Genomic DNA, 21544 nt, shown 5'->3' with positions numbered 1-21544 from the left:
GTGGACTCTCTCAGACTTAGGTCCGATTCGGAGACCAATTCCAAGTTTAATTTTGAGACTGTTATCTGATTCATTACGGGCTACATATAAAACTCTAAAGTCAAGTGTATATATATGTTTCAGTAATGTGATAATTAAGCATGTAATTTTTTACTTTAATATGATGGAGACTTACCTGCACGAAAGTACGTGCGTTGTCACAAGTGAATGAGAACGTTGATGGTTTCGACTTTTTGCATCCAATATCAGTTGTTTCGCGTGTTAGATTAACGATTTCTCTTTTACGAAGTCCATTAAGTAATTTTCTGTATTTGTATTTATATATTTGTTTAAAATTTCAGCACCCCGCCCCCCCCCCCCCCCACTATACCCAGTTTCCCCAAACTCACCATTCACCCCCTCATCTTCCAAACGATAATATTCAAATGAATACATCAATACTCTATTTAAAAAAAATGTCTTTAGTCACCGATGTGCTTGACTGGACATTAAACAAAATTCCTCCTCATCCTCCTCACACACACACGAACGCACACACGCGAGTTTGCACGCGAGTTCGGAAGTTTGCAGCTAGTTTCAAGACGCTCAATTAGCGGATGAGTGGATGAGTTTGCAACAAAAATTAGACCACTGGGACAAACGGATAACAGGTAAAAGAAAACGTTCACACAAAGCACAGCATAAACTATAGCAAACGCAGCACACATATGATACTCGCGTCTGCTTCAAAGATAAACTAACTTTGAAAGTTTCTTCTGCAGGCGAGAATGTTTCAGTACGAGAACACACTGGGGTTCTCTTTCCTTTGCTGATATTTTTAGATCTCCCAGAGTTGAGAACAGAGATATTGCTTTTGTTTTTCTACATTCATGCCTCTCCCCCTTCTAAACACAGACACCCCACTCCCCGCTGCCGCCCCTCCCCACAAAAATTGGGAAAAAACCCCATTAAACTGAAGACTACTCCTACTACTACTACTACACACACACAAAAGCACATATTAAGGAGCAACTTTTAAAACAAAACTTTTATTAAAGCTTCCTTTTTTCAAATTTTGTGTGAACAATTTACAATAATCAGGCACATTGAACAAACAGTAACCTGTATAACTGTCCCTGTGGCCAACACATGTGATCTTCACAATTGCCAAAAAATACATAAAATTCATGAAGGATGTGACCAAACAAATTCCACACTTTTAACCCAGACCTTTTCCAAGACCAGACTGAACATTTTCCATACTGAACACAAAGCCAAACTGAATCAAAAATCTGTCTGCTGAACCACTGATGAAAGAGACTGGTGGGTATCCTGGTATGGATGTTCAATTTTCACCTCTTTTTGTTAAAAAAAAAGAAGAAAAAAAAAAGAAGTTTCAACCTTTAGACTGCCACATTAAGCTATCTGATGAATGGTATGGGTTTCAAGGGTTTGATTATAATTCCGATACTTATCCAGACCCTGAAGCGTTAAAGGATATTTTCTTCCTAAAATTACGTTTAAGTAACATATTTACCGTAACCCACTAGTGCAGACTCCGGCAGGGGTCTGATTCCTGTCCTGTGCAAACTACTACTCGCCTATGCGGAGAAAAAAAAAAAAAAGAAACTTATTTTTCTAAGACCGTTCCATCCCTGGAAATGGTTCTCTCATTTTATATGACTTTACCAGACCTGCTTGACTCTACACAAAGCCTACACATTCACAGCTGTTACTGACCTCTCACAGGGAAAAGTAAGGAAAAGAACAACAGGAAAGCACATTCGAAACAAAAAGACCTAAAAGAAGAAACAAAGAATGCTGAAGAGCAAGGGGGACTGGAAAAATATGATAGAGGAACTGCAAAATAAAAAAATGAGAGAGAGAAGGGTGGCGGGGGGGCGGAGAGGGTTTGGGGGGGGGGGGGGGGATTGGGTGGGGGAGGCTGGGAGGGGGCAGAGAGAAAGATACACAGAGAAAGGAATGGCTTCAGACTTCATATATGCTTTACTGTACTTTCGGCCCAGATACACACCACACACTAAGCACATGAAAATGGACAATACTGTGAGTCAAAACATGTCAAACATATGCATTTGAGTTTTCTTGCAAAATGTTGTTGCTATAAACAAAGCCAGACCTACAGCTGAAATCCACTTCACAGTACAATCAATGAATCTCATTAATCAAACCATAATCTTCTTCTGTTGAATGCATTGTAAGAAAGGGAGGGGTTAGGAGAGGGAGAGAGAGAACACACACACAAAAAAACTAAAACAATACCTCAACAAGCAAAAATCAAGTTGCAATGAATACATCCCTGTATTATTCACAACTTCGAAATCATATTGTCTCTGATTAACAACCAAAAATCAATGTGTCAAGAAAACCAAACACACACACACACACACAAAGAAAAAAAAAACACACACAAAAACAACAAACAAACAAAAACCAGCCAACAACAATGAACAAACATAAAACGAAAACAACAACAACATCAAAATAAATAAATGAATAAATAAAACTAGCACCCAACCAGGCAAACCACCAGTACATAGACAAATATAACAAAATATACAAATAACCGATCCCTGAATTACCTATGAGAGACGAAGTAAACTCATGACTTGTGATCACATCAAGTACAAATAAACTCTCCTTCCATCGATAAACAAACAAAATTTGCAGTCATGTGTGGCACATCTTTATACGAATGACAAAATTTGTAACATGATACACACATGCAAAAATCAACACAAAACACACCTGCAGAAATTTAGGAGAAAAAAACGACCCCCAAAAAACAATTTCATGTTTTATTGTGTGCTGGAATCTACAGTGGGCTATGAGAGATTGTGTGATGTGAGTGACAGATCTGTGGATGCATAATTAATTTCCAGTTGGATATATTTTATTCATATATACTCTAAACAAACCCCCCTTCCCCACCCCCACCCCAGAAAAAACAGAATGTGAAGATGCACTGATAGATTAACAAGTACAAGGAAGACAACTTATTCCCCTGCCTTGAGTTCAAGGTACAGTTTTAGCATTGAAGGCCTGGCCAGATTGATCTTCTTGACCCGTGAGAGAGAGAATGAGAGGGAGAGAGAGAGAGACATTTCCTTGCCTTAAGTTCAAAGTACAGTTTTTAGCAGTGAACACTGGCAAAAATGAACACTGAGCAAGAATGATCTTCTTGACCAGTGTGAGACACACACACACACACACACACACACAAAGAACAAGCATGCAGGAGCACATGTAAATGATCCCTCTGTCATAAGAGTAATAATAATAAAAGTATTCGTGACGCACTGAATCTTGTACAGAGACAAATCAAAGCACATTCACGCCAGTCATTCACACACACATACATAACTCTCATTTTGAAGGATGCAAGTCAAAACATGTAAACTACAGGTACAGTACCTGTATAAAGAAAGCTAAAGACAATGAAGACCCAAAAGAGGGAGTTGAGGGAAGAGTTATATTGGAAGGAGACAGGTTTCTAGTTTTAAGGCTAGACTTGAAAGAGCTGACTGCAGTTATCTTGAGTTATTTTGGAAGGAGACAGATTACTAGTTTTAAGGCTAGACTTGAAAGAGCTGACTGCAGTTATCTTGAGTTATTTTGGAAGGAGACAGGTTTCTAGTTTTAAGGCTAGACTTGAAAGAGCTGACTGCAGTTATCTTGAGTTATTTTGGAAGGAGACAGTTTACTAGTTTTAAGGCTAGACTTGAAAGAGCTGACTGCAGTTATCCTGAGTTATTTTGGAAGGAGACAGGTTTCTAGTTTTAAGGCTAGACTTGAAAGAGCTGACAGAGGAGACAGGTTTCTAGTTTTAAGGCTAGACTTGAAAGAGCTGACTGCAGTTATCCTGAGTTATTTTGGAAGGAGACAGGTTACTAGTTTTAAGGCTAGACTTGAAAGAGCTGACTGCAGTTATCTTGAGTTATTTTGGAAGGAGAAAGGTTACTAGTTTTAAGGCTAGACTTGAAAGAGCTTAGTGCAGTTATCTTGAGTTATTTTGGAAGGAGACAGGTTTCTAGTTTTAAGGCTAGACTTGAAAGAGCTTAGTGCAGTTATCTTGAGTTATTTTGGAAGGAGACAGTTTACTAGTTTTAAGGCTAGACTTGAAAGAGCTGACTGCAGTTATCTCATGAAGCAAAAGGAGCTCACTCCAAGTACAAAGTCCAGAGACAGAGAAAGAGCGATGGCCAGTTGACTGTGGAGTGCTTGATTCTGGGAACGCGGAAACAGGGTGGATCTGCACCTGATCATAGCGAGTGAAATGGGGTGCAGAGATGAATCTAAATCTACAAAGATTATTTAAAATAAAAAAAGAAAAAAAAAAAGAAAGAAAAAAGAAGAGAGATACAAAGAGAAAGTGGGGGTGGAGGGGGTGGAATGGGTCTGAAGGGTGGTTGAGTGGGTTGTGTGAGAGGTTAAAGTTGAATGTTAAAGGTCCCATAGTCTTTTACATCCACTGGGGCAGTGAATTCACACCCACTGTGTCCCTGGCTCAGCACAGGAAGGCGGGGCCCAGTCCTCTCCTTTCACCGTTTCAACCCTCCCCAACCAAAGTCAGGTGCCCATTCACACCTGGGTGGAGTGAGCAAAATCAGATGACAGTGCTTTTCCATACAACACAGCGCCATGCCGAAACGGGGCCTTGAACCCTGACCACTCGTGAACACCGGATCATAAGTCCATCGCCAATCTGATTCTGCCACAGCCCCTCCTAAAACGTGCTTCTGTGACACGTTTCTTAGGCTGGCCAGTGGCTTCGCAAGCTGCACACAGATTGAGAACACCCACAGAGAGGACGTGGAGTTTAAGACATTGAAGAAATGAACAAAGGAAACATCATTCCTTATCTTCATTTTTTTTTTCTAAGCAAGATGTGGAGTTCTAATTTTCTGAAAACAAAACAAAAACAAACCACTTTTTTTTTTTTCCACTGGTGTTGGACAACAGTCACAAATAGATAAACAATATAAACTGTACAGAAAGTGTACATTTAAGAGGCATAACACTTTCATTAAAAAATACCAAAGCAAAACGAAAACAAAAACACCCCCAAAAATGCTGTCTGCATTTTGGAACACTGTCCATAGCTTAATACTGATCTAACAGACAAAAAAAACAACAAAAACATATGTACACGGTATCTTAAAAATCTATACATTTAAAATGATTACCTAATGCTGCCAAGGTGTTCTCATAAAAGGTCATAACAGGTGAGTTCAGTATCTTTTTCCTTTTGTTCTTCTTCAGATCATTCCCCCACCTGGCATCCATTTGCCATTTGACTTTGTTGCTAATAGTCTAACCGACCACACAGGGCCATATCCGGAATTCCCTGCTAAACAGTAAATTCAGCCGCATCAAAGACTCAAACACAAAACTCTGTTACAATAAAAAAAATAATTAAAAAAACAACAACAACAAAAACCCGACAACAACAACAAACATACAAACAACACGGTTCATGACATATTACCTTAACCATCAGGTTTAACTCATTCCTCTCCCGATGTGAGTAAACTCGTACCATGATTCCTTCCCCCATGGACCAGGTACAAGTATTCTCGTACAAACACACCATTCTAATTTACGTTTAATCTTGCTTGGTACAGTTGGCATTCTCTAAGCTGAACGGTTTGCAGATTCTGGGAGAATGAAAACGAAGCTTTGTTCAACCTGTCAAATCAACAATTTTCCATCGAATTTCACTATTTTCGAGGACCACCTTGTAATTTACTGCGGTGGTCTCATATAGTGCTGGTCCAGGGCAGCTGTAGCAGATATCTAGTTGTGGGGTAGATTAAGTTATGTAGAACTAAGCTGTGCTGAGGTTGTCAGCCCTTTCGCTTATCATCCCCAGATTTTCAAAAAAATCGTTAAAAAGGATAAAAAAAAAAAAAAAACCAAAAAACCCCCCACCTCAAAGCCATACCAAAAATACATCAAAAGTCCACGCATGCAAACTGCACTGCAGAAAGGACAGTTACTGCCCATTCCAGTGTTTACAGTATCACTACCTAATTGCCAGAGCAAATCAGCACAGACAGTACATAACTGGTTAGACTGTACCAAATGTACACGCTTTCCATTCAACTGACAGTCAACAAACTCAATTCATATGAATTCAGTTCCATGTGTGTGGAGCCCATGTGACCACAAATGATATGTCAGGCTGACGAAAAAAAGAAGAAAAAAAAAAGAAAAACTCAATTTCAAAGAAAAAAATTCAAGGTTAACAAACAACAAATACAAGTGAGACTGTTGATACCATGATCGTGACAATTGTATGAAATGAAAAAAAAAAAAAAAAAAAACAACAACCCCACAAAACCCCACAACAACAACATATAATAAAATTCACTTGCAGCAATCATTCTCAAAACTGTCTCAGGTGGAATTAACCTGGAAGTTAGCTGTCAGTTAAATGTTTGTATTGTACTGTATTTCACTGCATTGCATTGCATTGCGATACGCTGTATTTTATTTTATTTTATTGTGTTGTATTGTACTGTATTGTATTGTATTGCATTGCACTGTGGTGCATTGCATTGCGTTGTATTGTATCAATTTGTATTGCATCTAATTCTGCTACATTGCCTTTTGTCATAACATAACTCTACGTGAAATTTGGGCTGCTCTCCTTAGGGGCAGTGTGGCGCCACAATACAGCACCACCCTTTCCTTTATTTTATTCAATCTGTCTGCAAATGTACTCGTTTTGCTAGGAAAGTGGATTTTTCGACAGAAGTTTTCCCGGGACAACCTAAGTACATGCTGTAAACAGGTCGTTAGTTTATCATCTCAACCGGAAGACTAGCACCCAGATCCACCACTCTAGGTCTTATTGATGGGGAGAGTAAAAATCCGGGTCCATACATATGGGATTTGAACCTGTGGACACTTGCTTCCCATCGGGTGCATTACCACTGGACCATCTCTCATTATCATGTCAATCCCAGCACTCTTTAAATTCCCATTATGCAACGACACTCACAAGAAGTGAAACCAGCTTGCTGGAACACCTGTAATGACACTGTTCCACTTTTTCTCTGTTGACTGTCGTCTCACAATTACAGGGAGCTAACCTCGCCAGAATTCTTCAGTCATAGACCCGTATGGATTAACCCCCCTTTTACTGAAACCACCGGTTTGGGGCACACTAACAAGAATATATAAGTTATATATGCAGCTGACATTCTGTATGCTGTAAGTCTTTGTAAGTGTTTAATTATGGAGAGAGAAAAAGTTTACGCAAGAAAACAATCATAGGGATCTTATCTACTATAACCTTTTAATTTCTCTCAAAAACTAGATGACACAACAGTGGAATTTTCACAAAAAACGGTTTAACTTCTATCACAGACGAAATACATGAATGTGGCTGCACCGACATGCAAAACAAAAACACCTAACCCCCCCCCCCCCCCCCCCCCAAAAAAAACCCCAACAACAACAAAAAAAGAAAACATCACACCCAATATGAACACAGAATTAACGCACTCTCCCACTTTGTGGTTGCATAAAACATCACCATGTCATGGTAACCTTTTTTTTTTTTTAGCATCGGTTTATAAAAAAACATAGATATTTTGGGAAGCAAACATGACATGTAGCTAGATGTGGAGAAATCACGAGAGTCTTGTCCACTTTTCACTGATGGCCCACAGACGCTTGGCCGTTTCATCGTCCTTCGCCTGTTCTGCCACTTCTTTCTCCTTGCAGTCACTGCAAAATAAAATAAAATAAAAAATAAGAGGGACACAAGACACACACACAAAGAACAAGTATGCAGGAGCACAGGTACATGATCCCCATGTATTGCCATGGTAATAATCATTACCATAATAGTAACAATGATAATAATAATAATAATATTGATAATGATAAGAGTTTATGCAGCACTGAATTTTGTGCAGTGACAAACCAAAGTGCTCGCACGCCACTCATTCACATGCATGCGTAAGTGACTCTGAAGGACGAAAGACAAATCATAAATGCATGGATACAGAAAGCTAGAGGTAGTGGTGACAGAAGAGAAAAGGGGAGGAGGGGAGACGGGAGGAAAAAAGGGAGAGGGAAGGGGAGGAGAGGGAAGGACAGGGAGAGGGAGGAGGAGGGGAGAGGGACGGGGAGGAGAGAGGGATGAGGAGGGAGAAGTAAGGGGAGAGGGGAGGGAAGGGGAGAGGGAAGGGGAGGAGGAGAGAGGGAAGAGGAGGGAGAAGTAAGGGGAGAGGGAAGGAAAGGAGATGGAAGAAGAGGGAAGGGGAGAAGGGGAGAGGAGGGTAGAAGAAAGAGGAGGGGAGAGGGACGTGGAAGATGAGAGGGAAAGGGAGGGGAGAGGGGTGTGGAAGGGAGGGAAGAGGAAGGGAGAGGGAAGAGGAGGGGAGAGGGACGTGGAAGATGAGAGGGAAGAGGAGGGGAGAGGGATGCAGAAGGGAGGGAAGAGGAGGGGAGAGGGACGTGGAAGATGAGAGGGAAGAGGGACGTGGAAGATGAGAGGGAAGAGGAGGGGAGAGGGACGTGGAAGATGAGAGGGAAGAGGAGGGGAGAGGGACGTGGAAGATGAGAGGGAAGAGGAGGGGAGAGGGATGCGGAAGGGAGGGAAGAGGAGGGGAGAGGGACGTGGAAGATGAGAGGGAAGAGGGACGTGGAAGATGAGAGGGAAGAGGAGGGGAGAGGGATGCGGAAGGGAGGGAAGAGGAGGGGAGAGGGACGTGGAAGATGAGAGGGAAGAGGAGGGGAGAGGGATGCGGAAGGGAGGGGAGAGGGACGTGGAAGATGAGAGGGAAGAGGGACGTGGAAGATGAGAGGGAAGAGGAGGGGAAAATCATACAAAACATTGCCACATGAAATCCTTCAAACACACACATGTGTGCACACACAGGCATCACACACATGTACTCGAACACACAAGTACATGGACATGCACACACATATTTACACTCGCCTTTTCCCTTGCCTACACACTGTTGGAGAACAATTAATCAAACTATGTTGGCTTACTAGGATCTCATCACATGCTTTGATTTTGCTGGAACTAATTACATTTGTTGCATCAGATATTTTTATATGCTTTTTTGAAAGATGCTATGGTAGATCTATTTCTAAGATACTCGGGGATTTCATTCCACAGTTTACCACCTGAATAAGTGAGAGATGACATGAAAAGGTTAGTTCTTGGACGAGGGGTAAAAATGGTACTCTTGCTACAAATGATTTTTTCCGGGAATTTCCTATAAAGATAGGGCGGTGCAAATTTCTTCATAATTTTGAACATAAAAACACCCTTGTTAAAGCAACATTTAAGATGAAAGGGGAGAATATTTAGTTCAACATAGTCATTTGCTTGAATAGAAGTTTTAACCCTTTCGCTGCCAGGAAAATAAGATTTAAGTGAAATCTATTTGCCAGGGTTTTTTCACCAAAAACGGGTATAAATTTTCAAAAAATTCTGTGCTAAAAGTATATATTTTCTGAAAGGGAAATGAATAAAGGCAAAGACTGCGGCCAGTAACCCAACCAAAACGTTCAAATAAAGGACTGCCTTATGACGCAGATGGTGTTTCTAGCTATGAATAGAATCCAGAAAGATTCCCCAAGCTAAAGCTACCAGCATTTTTGTCAACGAACTGAATGCAAAGCAGGGAAAAGTCAGAATATTTCGATGACGAGTTATCTCGTCATTGTGGCAGCGAAGCATACATGCTTGCCATGACGAGTTATCTCGTCATGCAGGCAGCCTAGGGGTTAAGTAGAATGAGCTTAAGGGAACGTTTGTATATACTTTCGAGAGGTTTTAAGCAATTTTTTTTCACCTTCAACAAGGTGTGTTTAATATCCTGTAATTCTCAAGGCCTTACCAGCGTGTTGGGTTTGTGTGTAGATCAGGTATCTGGTCTTGAAACTAAAAAAAATTCTTTCATATAGATGTGGCGTGACATATATTTTGGATCAGTCCACATGCAATGACAACCCGAAACTTTAACGACAAAGAAACTGTGTCACCTCAGCGATTACTGTCATCAGTAGGAGGCTTAAAAGGTGGTGCCCTAAAGCATGGTAAATCAAAACAGCTGCAACTGAAAACCACTGAAGTTGGGGACCACGACAGACTAAAACGTGGGTGTGGCTGTGTTTGGGGGACTCAGAGTGAGCGGTGCTGGAAAAATAATGCCAATGAAACAGTGCAAATGAAACACAAAAAACCACACATACGACGAGAAAAAAGCTCACCATGGCTAAGAACTATTCTATCTGACTCTCTAATATTCCTGTACACAGCTGAACACAAAATATAATAGTACACAAAGTGTGTTATCTTTTCTTCGTAAAAAAATTGTAGAACATCTAGTTCTTCTGTATGTTTCTTTTTTATCTTTTGTGCTAATCATCTTTCTCTCATGTGCAGACATGCTACACGAGCTTGCATGTAGGTGTGTGTATCTGTGTTATCATATTTAGGTATGACTTTATGCATTACTTGATTTCGTTTATGCATGTATGTACGTATCCAATAGCAAAAGAAAAATCTACCTTTGCACATTATATCAGAATGAATGTTTAATAATGTGGTATAAAATCATTAATGAGATGACCTCTCATGACACTACATCAAAATTGTAAACCCAAAGACGGAATAAAAATAAAATAACATACACACACACACACACACATAAAACAAACAACAACAAAAACAACAACAAAAAAAAACCTGTCACCTGAAATATTTTCCTGAAATGCCCTCCAACTCTGTCGACAAAGCACAGCATAGTGTGGTCTGAGCCCCCTGCACGGGTGACTTCAACAGCAGCCAGATCAGAGGAGACAGCAGAAAGCTGGACACCGTGGATTTGAAGAAGGACATGTGTCGTCCCAGCTCCGTTTTGACCACCCCGGGGTGTAAGGAGTTCACCGTCACACCAGTGTCTGTGGATAAAGGGGGATACATTTTTTGACTCACTTGTGTAAACAAAGTGAGTCTATGTTTTAACCCGGTGTTCGGTTGTCAGTGTGTGTGTGTGTGTGTGTGTGTGTCTGTGTGTCCGTGGTAAACTTTAACATTGACATTTTCTCTGCAAATACTTTGTCAGTTGACACCAAATTAGGCATAAAAAATAGGAAAAATTCACTTCTTTCCAGTCATCTTGTTTAAAACAATATTGCACCTCTGGGATGGGCTCAAAAAAAAAAAAAAAAAGAAAATGAAGCCTAATTATATGCAAACTGCATTTACTGTTATATTTATATTTTTTGTATTCTCTAAACTTGGCACTTTGATCTGATATTCTGACCCAACAACAAGAGCAGTCATTATTATCATTTTCTGTTCAAACAGGAACTTCTTTTGCTAAGCATGGAAGTTTTATTTATTTTGAAAACGTTTTTGGTGCAGATAGTAAAAAAGGGAAATTACTCTGTAATTAATGCTAGGGGACTTAATTTGCTTTAAACTGATCTTTCTCATCTTAAACATTACATTTTGAAATTATACTCAATACATAAAAAGCTTGGGTTTTTTTTTTAAATGTATCACAAGTGAGTCTTGAAGGCCTTGCCTCTTGTTTCTCTTTCTTTCTTTCTGCGCTGTATTCCATCCACTGTACTGTACTGTGCCATTGGGCGCAACAGCCGAGGGTTAAAGCATTGGACTTTCAATCTGAGGGTCCTGGGTTTGAATCTCGGTGACGGCGCCTGGTGGGTAAAGGGTGGAGATTTTTTTCCAATCTCCCACATTAATACATGTGCAGACCTGCTAATGCCTGAACCCCCCTTCATGTGTATACGCAAGCAGAAGATCAAATACGCATGTTAAAGATCCTGTATTCCATGTCAGTATTCGGTGGGTATGGAAAGAAGAACATACCCAGCATGCACCCCCCCCCCCCCGAAACAGAGTATGGCTGCCTAAGTGGTGGGGTAAATAAACAAAACATTCATTACATGTAAAACATCACATGTCTCTCTGAGTGTGCATGTGTGTGTGCTCAGATTCTCTCACTTCCTTAGCTGATGAACAAGGCCACCACTCCAGTTTGTAAGGCTACAACTTCCATGTTCGCTCACATACATGTGCAATGGGAAGGACTGTTTTTACCCTGCTGTTAAGGTAACCATACTCTTTTTTGGGGGGGATAAGGGGGGCGGGGTGGGGGTGGGGGTAAGCATGCTGAGTAGGTTCATGTTTTCATAACCTATATGACACTGCAGGGGAGAGGAAAACTGGTATGCACAGTGTGAATAGTTCTCGGCAGTCAAAATAATTTTTTTGGGGAAAAAAAAAGCCCAGATTCAGTACCCTCATTCATTCCCCTTCACACAACATAATACTTTCTTTTCTGTATCTTTATTACCCTGAATCCTCAAAACTCCCTGGCAAGGTGAAAGCACTTCTGTAACATTCTTACAATATATTCTGCGGCACTGAAAGTGTTAAGTTTCACAAACCTTAACCATACAATGGCAACATGTAAAAAAAATCTAAAAACTTTAACAAAAAGATGAACTCAGCAAACCCAAAGCCAGTTACATGTAAAAAGAAAAAAAAAATCTCTAACAAAAAGATCATCACTGCAAACCATAAGCCAGACAGTAACACCAATACTCACTCTCCAGTTTTTTTGCCAGCTCACGAGTGAACAGCACGTTAGCTAGCTTGCTCTGAGCATAGGCTGCCCCAGGGTCATAAGACTTGGCACTGTTGAGGTCGTCAAAGTTGATGTGACCGCGGGTATGTGCCAGACTGGACACGTTGATGATACGACTCGGTGACGACGCCTTTATCTTGTCCAGGAGTAAATTGGTTAAAAGAAAATGACCTGGAAAAAAAAGAGAGAACACTTGAGTCTTGCAGATCCGATCAAAAATCCTTCCATCTGTCATTTCCTTATGTATGTTTCCTTATTTCCTTATGTCTATGACATTCATCAGCTTAACTCTTTCAATGCCAAGTTTATGTGTGAAAAATACTCTCCAGCTCCAAATATTTTAGCCTCAAAGCTCTCAGTCACAGACTTCGGCTCAAGTATAAACAATACTGTCACTGTCACTGTTCTACTGCAAGGGAAATGGGCTGCATCTGTCAAGGTTTGTTAACAATGTGAAAAATGGCGCTTTTGACATGACCTCTTGTTGTTGACTGAAGTCACCTAAGGTGGTCCACTGCCTGGTCGACTAAAGTCACTTATGGTGGTGAAAGAGTTAAACAAATCAATTCATGATCCACATCAAACCTAGAATTACAACTACTCATAAAGACAACAAAAAACGTGAGGAGGTTCTTGCTGAAAGAAAGAAAAATATAATCACATGTGTATCCTTGTGCACATCTATCTCTCTGTGCATTCAATGTTAACAGACACACACAGACACACGGACACACACGCACATACACACACACACACACAAACGAAGGAAAAAGCAATGGTAATTCAAATATGTAACATTTATAAAAGTTCTCAGAAAGAAGTTTAGTACCATCACATCACCACCATGTTAGCAAGACATTTTTAGTAAGCCCTCTTCTAAACGCATTCCACAGGACTTCTATGTGACACCCAATCCACGCTTTTAATGCGTTGTTTCTTCTAAAACTAGTAAAAGGCTCTTCCTTCCATGTTTGTACAATGCAACTCCTGCATTCACTCACTTGCGTAAGTAGGCTTTTACGTGTATGACAGGTTTTTTCCTCAGCATGAAAGCAGCCACATTCTGTTTTCAGAGTGTGCATGCTGGGAATGTACTTGTTTACACAACTCACCAAATGCTGACAGGTCATACAGGTTACAGTATCTTTAATGCATGTAAGCATGCATGCGTATACAAGCACGTGGGTAAGTGTATGTGTGCATGTGCATGCATGATTAAGATGCGTGCTTGTTCCTAAACACACACACTCATATAAGTGCATTCGCAGTTACAGAGTGCCAGAAAAGTTAAACACTTACCCAGATGGTTGACTCCCAACTGCATCTCAAAGCCATCCTCGGTCAGCATTTTGGGGCACCTCATGATGCCGGCGTTGTTGATCAGGATATCCACATGTGGCTCCGCTGTCAATCATACAGCAACACCTGTAGTGTTATCCTCCCTTTTTTTTAATTTTTAATTACTATGATGACTTCTACTAGTACTAACAGTTTTGTTCTTTTTGCTTCTCCCACAAAGATTGGGGGGGGTGGGGGGGTGGGGGGTTGTGGGATGAAACAAAATTATGTATGAACAGATGTAACCAGAACAATGCCACATTGAGTGAGCTTGGTAGTGGGTGGTGTCCTGGGCACCACTAAACACCACCTGAGTGACTCGGCAGCAGTGCAGGGTCTCCTCTGTTGAGTGGCCTCCTGGCAACCTAACACTGATAGTTTCTTGAGGAATGCCAGCGCTGAGACTACTGTCAGGCAAACCCAGGTAAGGCTGTGTTTGGGGGGACTCAGAAAGGGCAGTGTGGAAGAAATGTCCATGAAATAATACATGGGCAGCAAAACAAAACAAAACAGAAACAAACAAACCGTTCATTGCTTTTATTTTCAACTGAAAGAGACAAAAGGTGTGTGGCCTCCTGGCGGCCTAAAATGGGCAGTTCTCTTGATGGATATCAGCGCTGGCCTAGTTATGCAATGTATGAGGGAACCTGAACAAGTGTCATGCGAGAAACGTCACATGAACAGCAATGATGGTGGGGCGAGCAAAACAAAACAAAATCAAACAAATCCTTTATGGCCATTATCATCACTATCAACTGAAAGAGACAAACATGGTTCCTACATGCGTTGATGTCCTTGGCGAAGGCCCGTATGGACCCCATGGATGCTAGATCCAGTTTCTTGATGACTATGTTGCGGTTGGCCGTCTCCAGTACAATCTCCGCTTTCGCTTGCTCCGCCTTCTCCAGGTCCCGACAGGCCAGTATGACGCGACCACCTGTAGTTTCAGTTTTAGTTTCAGTTTCTCAAGGAGGCGTCACTGCATTCCGAAAAATCCATAATACACTATTTGACATCTGCTAGGATGATGCCTAACCAGCAGAATAACCCAGGCTTTGAGTGCATGCATACATATACATTTTTGTGACTGGATTTCTTATACAGTATTTTGCCAGAGGACAAAACTCTCATTGCCATGGGTTCTTTTTCCATGCGCCAACTGCATGCTGCACACAGGACCTCAGTTTATCGTCTCATCCGAGTGACTAGACGTTCCTATTGACTTTCCAGTCAAACCTGGGAGAAAAATTGAGAGAGGGATTCAAACCCAGACCCTCAAAGACTCTGTATTGGCAGAAGAGCATCTTGACCATTCTACCACCTTCCTCTCTAACCCTCCCTTCAACCACCTGTATGTATGGCACAACAGAGCACTGCAGTTACATGGCATAACATAAAGCTCTGTCCTGTGACACACACACAGTATGCTGAATGGAGGCCTAGCGACAATGTGCCCCATTAAGAAGTGAGAGTCCACTGGTTTAAGGCCTATACATGGACTGGGATTTTTTTCTGCCCCCTCCACCTGGCCATGAGTGGTGGTCTGAGTGCGAGTCTTTTGGATGAGACAATAAACTGCTGTCCTATGTGCAATATGCTATTTAGTGTATGTAAAAGAACCCATGGCATCTAAAGAGTTGTCCACGGCAAAATTATGTTGAAAAATTCACTCTGATAGTAAAACAAATACACTTGGAGACAGAAAATAAGAAGAAAAAAAAGGGTGGCACACAGTGTGACAATGCGATCTTGCTGGGAAGACCAGCCCAAATTTCATGCAAAGAAATCTGTTATGGCAAGAAAGTCATACAATACAATAAAATTTGGATATCACTTGACCACTGCTTAAAAAAACAACATCCTCAATTCAAATCAATACCTGCATCCTAAGCCCCAGCGATGATTCAAAGATTAAAAGAAATTTTTATGCTTTTGCCACTTTTGACATGCACAGTATGCTGTAACAGTTCACACATGTTGAATCACAACTCACCTCTGCGGGCCAGTTCTTTTGCCGTTTCCTTGCCGATGCCGGTGTTGGCACCAGTGATAATGACTGTTTTGCCTGGGATCCTCTCCTTGCCGGAGAATCGCCCACCAGACATGTAATCTCTGTTAAGGCAGAAGCAGAAGATAAAGTCAACCAAATCCATATCAAAATATATAACTGGTATTGGAACACTTGATTACAAGAACCAATCTCTTGGAAGAAGTAAGAGAAAATAATGAGATTGTTCACCAGATCAGTATAAAAATATTTAACAGGTATTGAAACACTTCAATACAAGAATCAGTCTCTTGGGAGAAGTACAGAAGAAGGTAAAGAGATTGCTAACCAAATTCATATTGAAATATATATTTATGGTACTAGAATACCTGAACACAAGAATCAATCTATTGGAAGAAGTAGGAGAAATTAATAGACTGTTAACCTAATCTATATCATTATAGTTTATACATAATTGGTATTGGAAATCTTGAATACAGGAATCAATCTACTGGAAGAAGTAGGAGAAAATAAATAGACTGTTAACCTGATCTGTATCATTATAGTTTATTCATAATTGGTATTGGAAATCTTGAATACAAGAATCAATCTACTGGAAGAAGTAGGAGAAGAAAAAGAGACAGTTAACCAAAGCACTAAAGCTATATTGGAACACTTGAATACAAGAATACTGGGAGAGGTAGGAGAAAAATGTTAAGTAAAAATAGTTGTGAGACTCAAACACAAAAAAACATTAAAAAAAATTACACACACACACACACACACACACATACACACCAATCCACCCCCTACTCACATATATACATCCCCAGCCCTCTCCCACCCCTTCCACACACATACCCTCCGACCACCCACTTCTTCCACCCACCACTACCCCCACCCCCTCACACACACACATAAACTTACTTTAACAGAACAATGCCTCCAGCAGCAGTTCCAAAGATGCTGAGAGGAACAACATAAGGTGGAAGACTCATGTTTCTCGGATCTCTGGCGTTGCCAACAACACTTATCAAATCTGAAATGATAAGAATAATCATAAACAGCAGCAGCAGGAAACATCATTAAACATGTTCATTAGTTTCAGTGCTAGGTGAGAATTATATATATGATCTTGGAGTGATGGCCTAGAGGTAACGCGTCTGCTTAGGAAACAAGAGAATCTGAGCACGCTGAATCACGGCTCAGCCGCCGATATTTTCTCTCCCTCCACTAGACCTTGAGTGTGGTCTGGACGCTAGTCATGTGGATAAGACGATAAACCGAGGTCCTGTGTGCAGCATGCACTTAGCGCACGTAAAAGAGCCCACAGCAACAAAAAGGTTGTTCCTGGCAAAATTCTGTAGAAAAATCCACTTTGATGGGAAAAACAAATAAAACTGCACGCAGGAAAAAAAAAAAAAAAAAAGGGTGGTGATGTAGTGTAGCAACGTGCTCTCCCTGGGGAATTTCACACAGAGAAATCTGTTGTGATAAAAAGAAATACAAATACAGATACAAAAAAATCTATACAATACATTTTGACAAGAGATAAAAAGACACATACGCCTAAATCCTACAACTAGAAACAATTATACTGCTTGTTGTAAAAAATTTGCTAACACTGTCATCTTTAATTTCTTTATAAATTGTTGTTTTACAATATATATATATATATATATATATATATGTGTGTGTGTGTGTGTGTGTGTGTGTGTGTGTGTGTGTGTTATAATTATATATATGCATCATTACATGTGTATTTTTTGTTTTGGCATTTTTTAGTGCAGCATCAAACAAAACTGTAAATATGAGATCAGCATTCTGCTCTACTCATAACTTTAATCCTAAATCTACAGTTTGTGGATGCATCATGTACAAATGAAAATAAAGCATGTCATGACACCAGCACCAGACGATGTCATATCAATGGGCATGCAGTAGAAATCAAGGTTTTCTTGGGGGTCAACTTTGTGGTCAATAGGCTTGATTTCCATTCCAAGTGATTTTTTTTTCAATATTTATGAACATAACTCATAATATTCTCTCTCTCTCTCAGTCTCACACACACAGACAAAAACACACACAAACACACATAAAGTGTATGCTTAAACTCACACAAAGTGCGTGCGCGTACACACACACACACACATACACAAAGGGGACTGCAACAAGAACACCTAGTAGCACAGTACTGGCAAATTCAGATATCATATTAGATATAAATAAGTGCTCAAAACAAATCATTTGACAAACATGTATGCCACAGGACCAAACTGACAATAAAGATTTTTTTTTTCATGCATCGCAACAGATCAAACTGACATGTTAAATTTAAGCTTAAACATATATATATATCTATAAACACAAAAACATACAATTATTGGTGTGATGTGAAACTAGCAGACAATATATATATATATGCCTTCCCTTAATAATATCAATATCTGACAAAATACGCATGATACAAAACACTGGAGCAGTTGATTTTATTCATAGTTTTATCTACTCGGGTACTTCTGTTTTTGCCTTTTCCTGCTTTTACATGGTCACCAACTGACCAAGTCACTACTTAAAAAATATAATGAAGAATCTCCATACTATGCAATCATTGTTGCTGGGATATTAGCTTTGGATTATTATCATACTCTGGAATCTTATATATAACAGCAGAAGAGGCAACAGCTGTCCCAACTATCTGGGCTAGATTTTTTTATAATTATTATAGTGGAGAATGTCTTGCCATGTCTTGAGAATGTCTTCCCATGCTGCTTCCCCACTGTCTCGGCCATGAGGGCTTTAGATCCGAATTACTTAATTAGCTCTGGAATTATAAATGTAGATTTTACATAACTTGACACACCATCAACAACATGATATCTTTCATGTTACAGTCTCTCGCTGTGTGACAGCTGATCTACAATCTGGTTGATTATGTTACTGGTTCCAAATATACAGACTGTTAATAAGAATTTTATTTTGCTCACACAAACGTTCTCTTTCTTTATCGTTTCTCACTGTTGGTGTGTGTGTGTGTGTGGGAGGGGGGGGGGGGGGAGGGGGTTGAATAGAATAGAATAGAATAGATTTTATTGTCATGAAACCTTAAGGTTTATAAGACACAAGTGCAATGGTAACTAAATGAATGAATGAAAAAGACACAATTAATCAATCAGTTAATGCAATAAATTGCAGCAGCATTCATAAACAAAATTTCCTAATCTTGTTTGTATATATTCATCATCTGTTAGCATCACCTGACTGGGGATATTTCCTGGGTTATTTGAATTTTGAATATTTTTAAAATTGTTGCCTTAAGGTTTTATATTTAATACAATGATCAAGAAGATGGATTTCGTCTTCCAGTATGTTACACTTGTTGCACAATCTGTCTTCTTGTGGAATATTTAAATATCTACCTTTCTCAATCTTTAGGTCATGTGCACTTATTCTGAGTTTCGTTAAAGCTTGTCTGTGTTTTGTATCCGATATATTTAAAAGATTAGGTTTCAGTTTTGTACTCTGCTGCAATCCTATTGTAAAATATTAGCTTTAATGTTTTTTTCTCTTCTCTCTCTGTGTGTGTGTGTGTGTGTGTGTGTGTGTGTGTGTGTGTTGCAATCGATCAGTGTAACTGGTTATTTTAAACATTTCTCGTTCCCTTTCATTACGTATGTACATTTACAAGTTTTAATGTATGAGGATGGGTTCATTGTTCCCTGCAGTATTTTGATCATTTGTGTAACTTTCAGTTTCAAAATCCATGGAAATTGAAACGGTATAAAAGTTCACCTTGAGAATGAGCAACTAGCGACCATCTGTCCAATCAATCAAAAAGTTTGTCCATTTGTTTGAGGGAACAGTTTCGTTGGTCTGATACGCAAACAGAATTGAGTCCGAGTGCAAAGTGCAGCGTCACTCAAGTTCTTTACTGGGTGCAACCGATCACAGAAACTCTTTGGTGCACCCACCATCACATGCTTTTGCACACGCGTCCTACCTGATGAAATCACCAAGCGGCAGTATCCAAGGACTTTCGTTTTTGTATGTCCAGGTAGAGGCAGTGTCTCTATTTAAATGCAGGCAACGAAAATCTCGCTTGTTCGTTTTATGTTCTTGGACACAACAGAATAGAAACTTTGCTTTGTCACGGGGGCATCGCCCAAGACAAATTTGCCTGTCATATGACACAAGAGTTGTTCCCCTTCCATGGCTGGCCATTTTGATGGTGTGCATGTTGTGTCAAACGTCATTTTTCATCATCATCATTCCCCGTGACTTGCACAGTACTTCGAATGGAAAGGGTTGAGGTGGGGATGAAAGACGTAAAATATAAGAATACTTTTCATAGCTTTTCTTGTGTATAACAGAAAAAATGTTGACTCGCAAACATCATGAAGACTGAAGAATGGACCGTGAAGAGAGACAGAGACACCACTGAGTTGAGGCGGAGAGATAGATAGACAAAATGATGGACGGTCTTATCCTCTGTGTTCTAATTCCCCTTCCCGGCCCCCAGTATCCCCTCCCCTGTTCCAGTTACCTTCTATATAATATAGTAAGCCTCCTTCGGTCACTGGCTGACCATGGACAGAGTATATCCGACCTCAGTAACTGATGTCTAATTGGGCTGTCTGCTTGGACCAAGCAGCGCCGCCTGTGACTGTAGAGACCGATGCGAGAGAGAGTCTCTGTCGCAGCGGTCACATGTGTAAGCTGATGCTAGGAGTCTGTTGGCAGCCGTCCCTTTTCTGCGAGCTGGCTTTTCTGCTGCAGCAGCTGACAGTTTGTCCTCACCAATCCGTAGCTGATTCTTGAGAGTGCTTCTCCAACTGTTGCGGTCATCTGCAAGGTCCTCCCAGGACTCAGTGTTGATCTCAAGCGCCTTCATGTCACGTTTGCAAACGTCTTTGAATCTCAGCTGTGGGCGGCCGATGCTTCTCTGCCCCGTGGCGAGCTCTCCATAAAGGATGTCTTTTGGGATGCGACCATCTTCCATGCGGCGAACGTCAGTGGCCCAGCCCGCAGCACAGCCGACGCTATCTCAGCATGGTATACATGGTCGGGAGGCCAGCGCGAGTCAGGACTTCGGACGGTGTTTGTCACCTTGTCTTGCCAGGAGATGCCGAGTATGCGCCGCAGGCTTCTCAGATGGAAGGTGTTGAGCCTTTTCTCTTGAGGAGCATGTGTGGTCCACGCCTCACTGCCATACAGCAAGGTGCTGAAGACGCACGCGTTGTATACAGCCATCTTTGTCTTCGTGGTCAGCTTGGGATTTGTCCACACTCTTTGTGTGAGGCGGGCTAGCGTTGTGGCTGCCTTCCCGATCCTCTTGTCGATCTCGGTGTCAAGGGAGAGGTTGTCCGTGATGGTGGACCCAAGGTAAGTGAATTGATGGATGGCTTCAAGTTCGTAGTCATCAATGGTTATGGCTGGTGGAGACGGCGTGTCTTGGCCTAGGACGTTTGTCTTCTTGAGACTGATGATCAGACCGAAATCTTTGCAGGCCTGGGAGAAGCGGTCCATTAGTGACTGCAAATTCGAAGAGCCCTGAAAAGGCCGT

The 21544-nt window shown here is 40.8% G+C and overlaps 1 protein-coding gene across 1 annotated transcript; it reads right to left on the bottom strand.

The window, feature by feature from the left end:
• Positions 1–7436: 7436 nt before the first annotated feature.
• Positions 7437–20150, bottom strand: LOC143296040 (retinol dehydrogenase 13-like). The gene is made up of 8 exons (XM_076607784.1): positions 19982–20150; positions 16909–17020; positions 15988–16106; positions 14776–14931; positions 13956–14060; positions 12618–12827; positions 10731–10938; positions 7437–7737 (listed from the first exon to the last, which is right to left on the bottom strand). The coding sequence occupies exons 2-8, from the start codon at positions 16977–16979 to the stop codon at positions 7641–7643; spliced, it is 966 nt and encodes a 321-aa protein (XP_076463899.1). The 5' UTR covers positions 16980–17020; positions 19982–20150; the 3' UTR covers positions 7437–7640.
• Between the last annotated feature and the right edge of the window lie 1394 nt (positions 20151–21544).

Source organism: Babylonia areolata, chromosome 21, assembly GCF_041734735.1.
Source record: "Babylonia areolata isolate BAREFJ2019XMU chromosome 21, ASM4173473v1, whole genome shotgun sequence".
Classification (NCBI taxonomy): Eukaryota; Metazoa; Mollusca; class Gastropoda; order Neogastropoda; family Buccinidae; genus Babylonia; species Babylonia areolata.
Note: the sequence above shows the minus strand (reverse complement) of the source record. Positions and strands in the feature narration are given on the sequence as shown.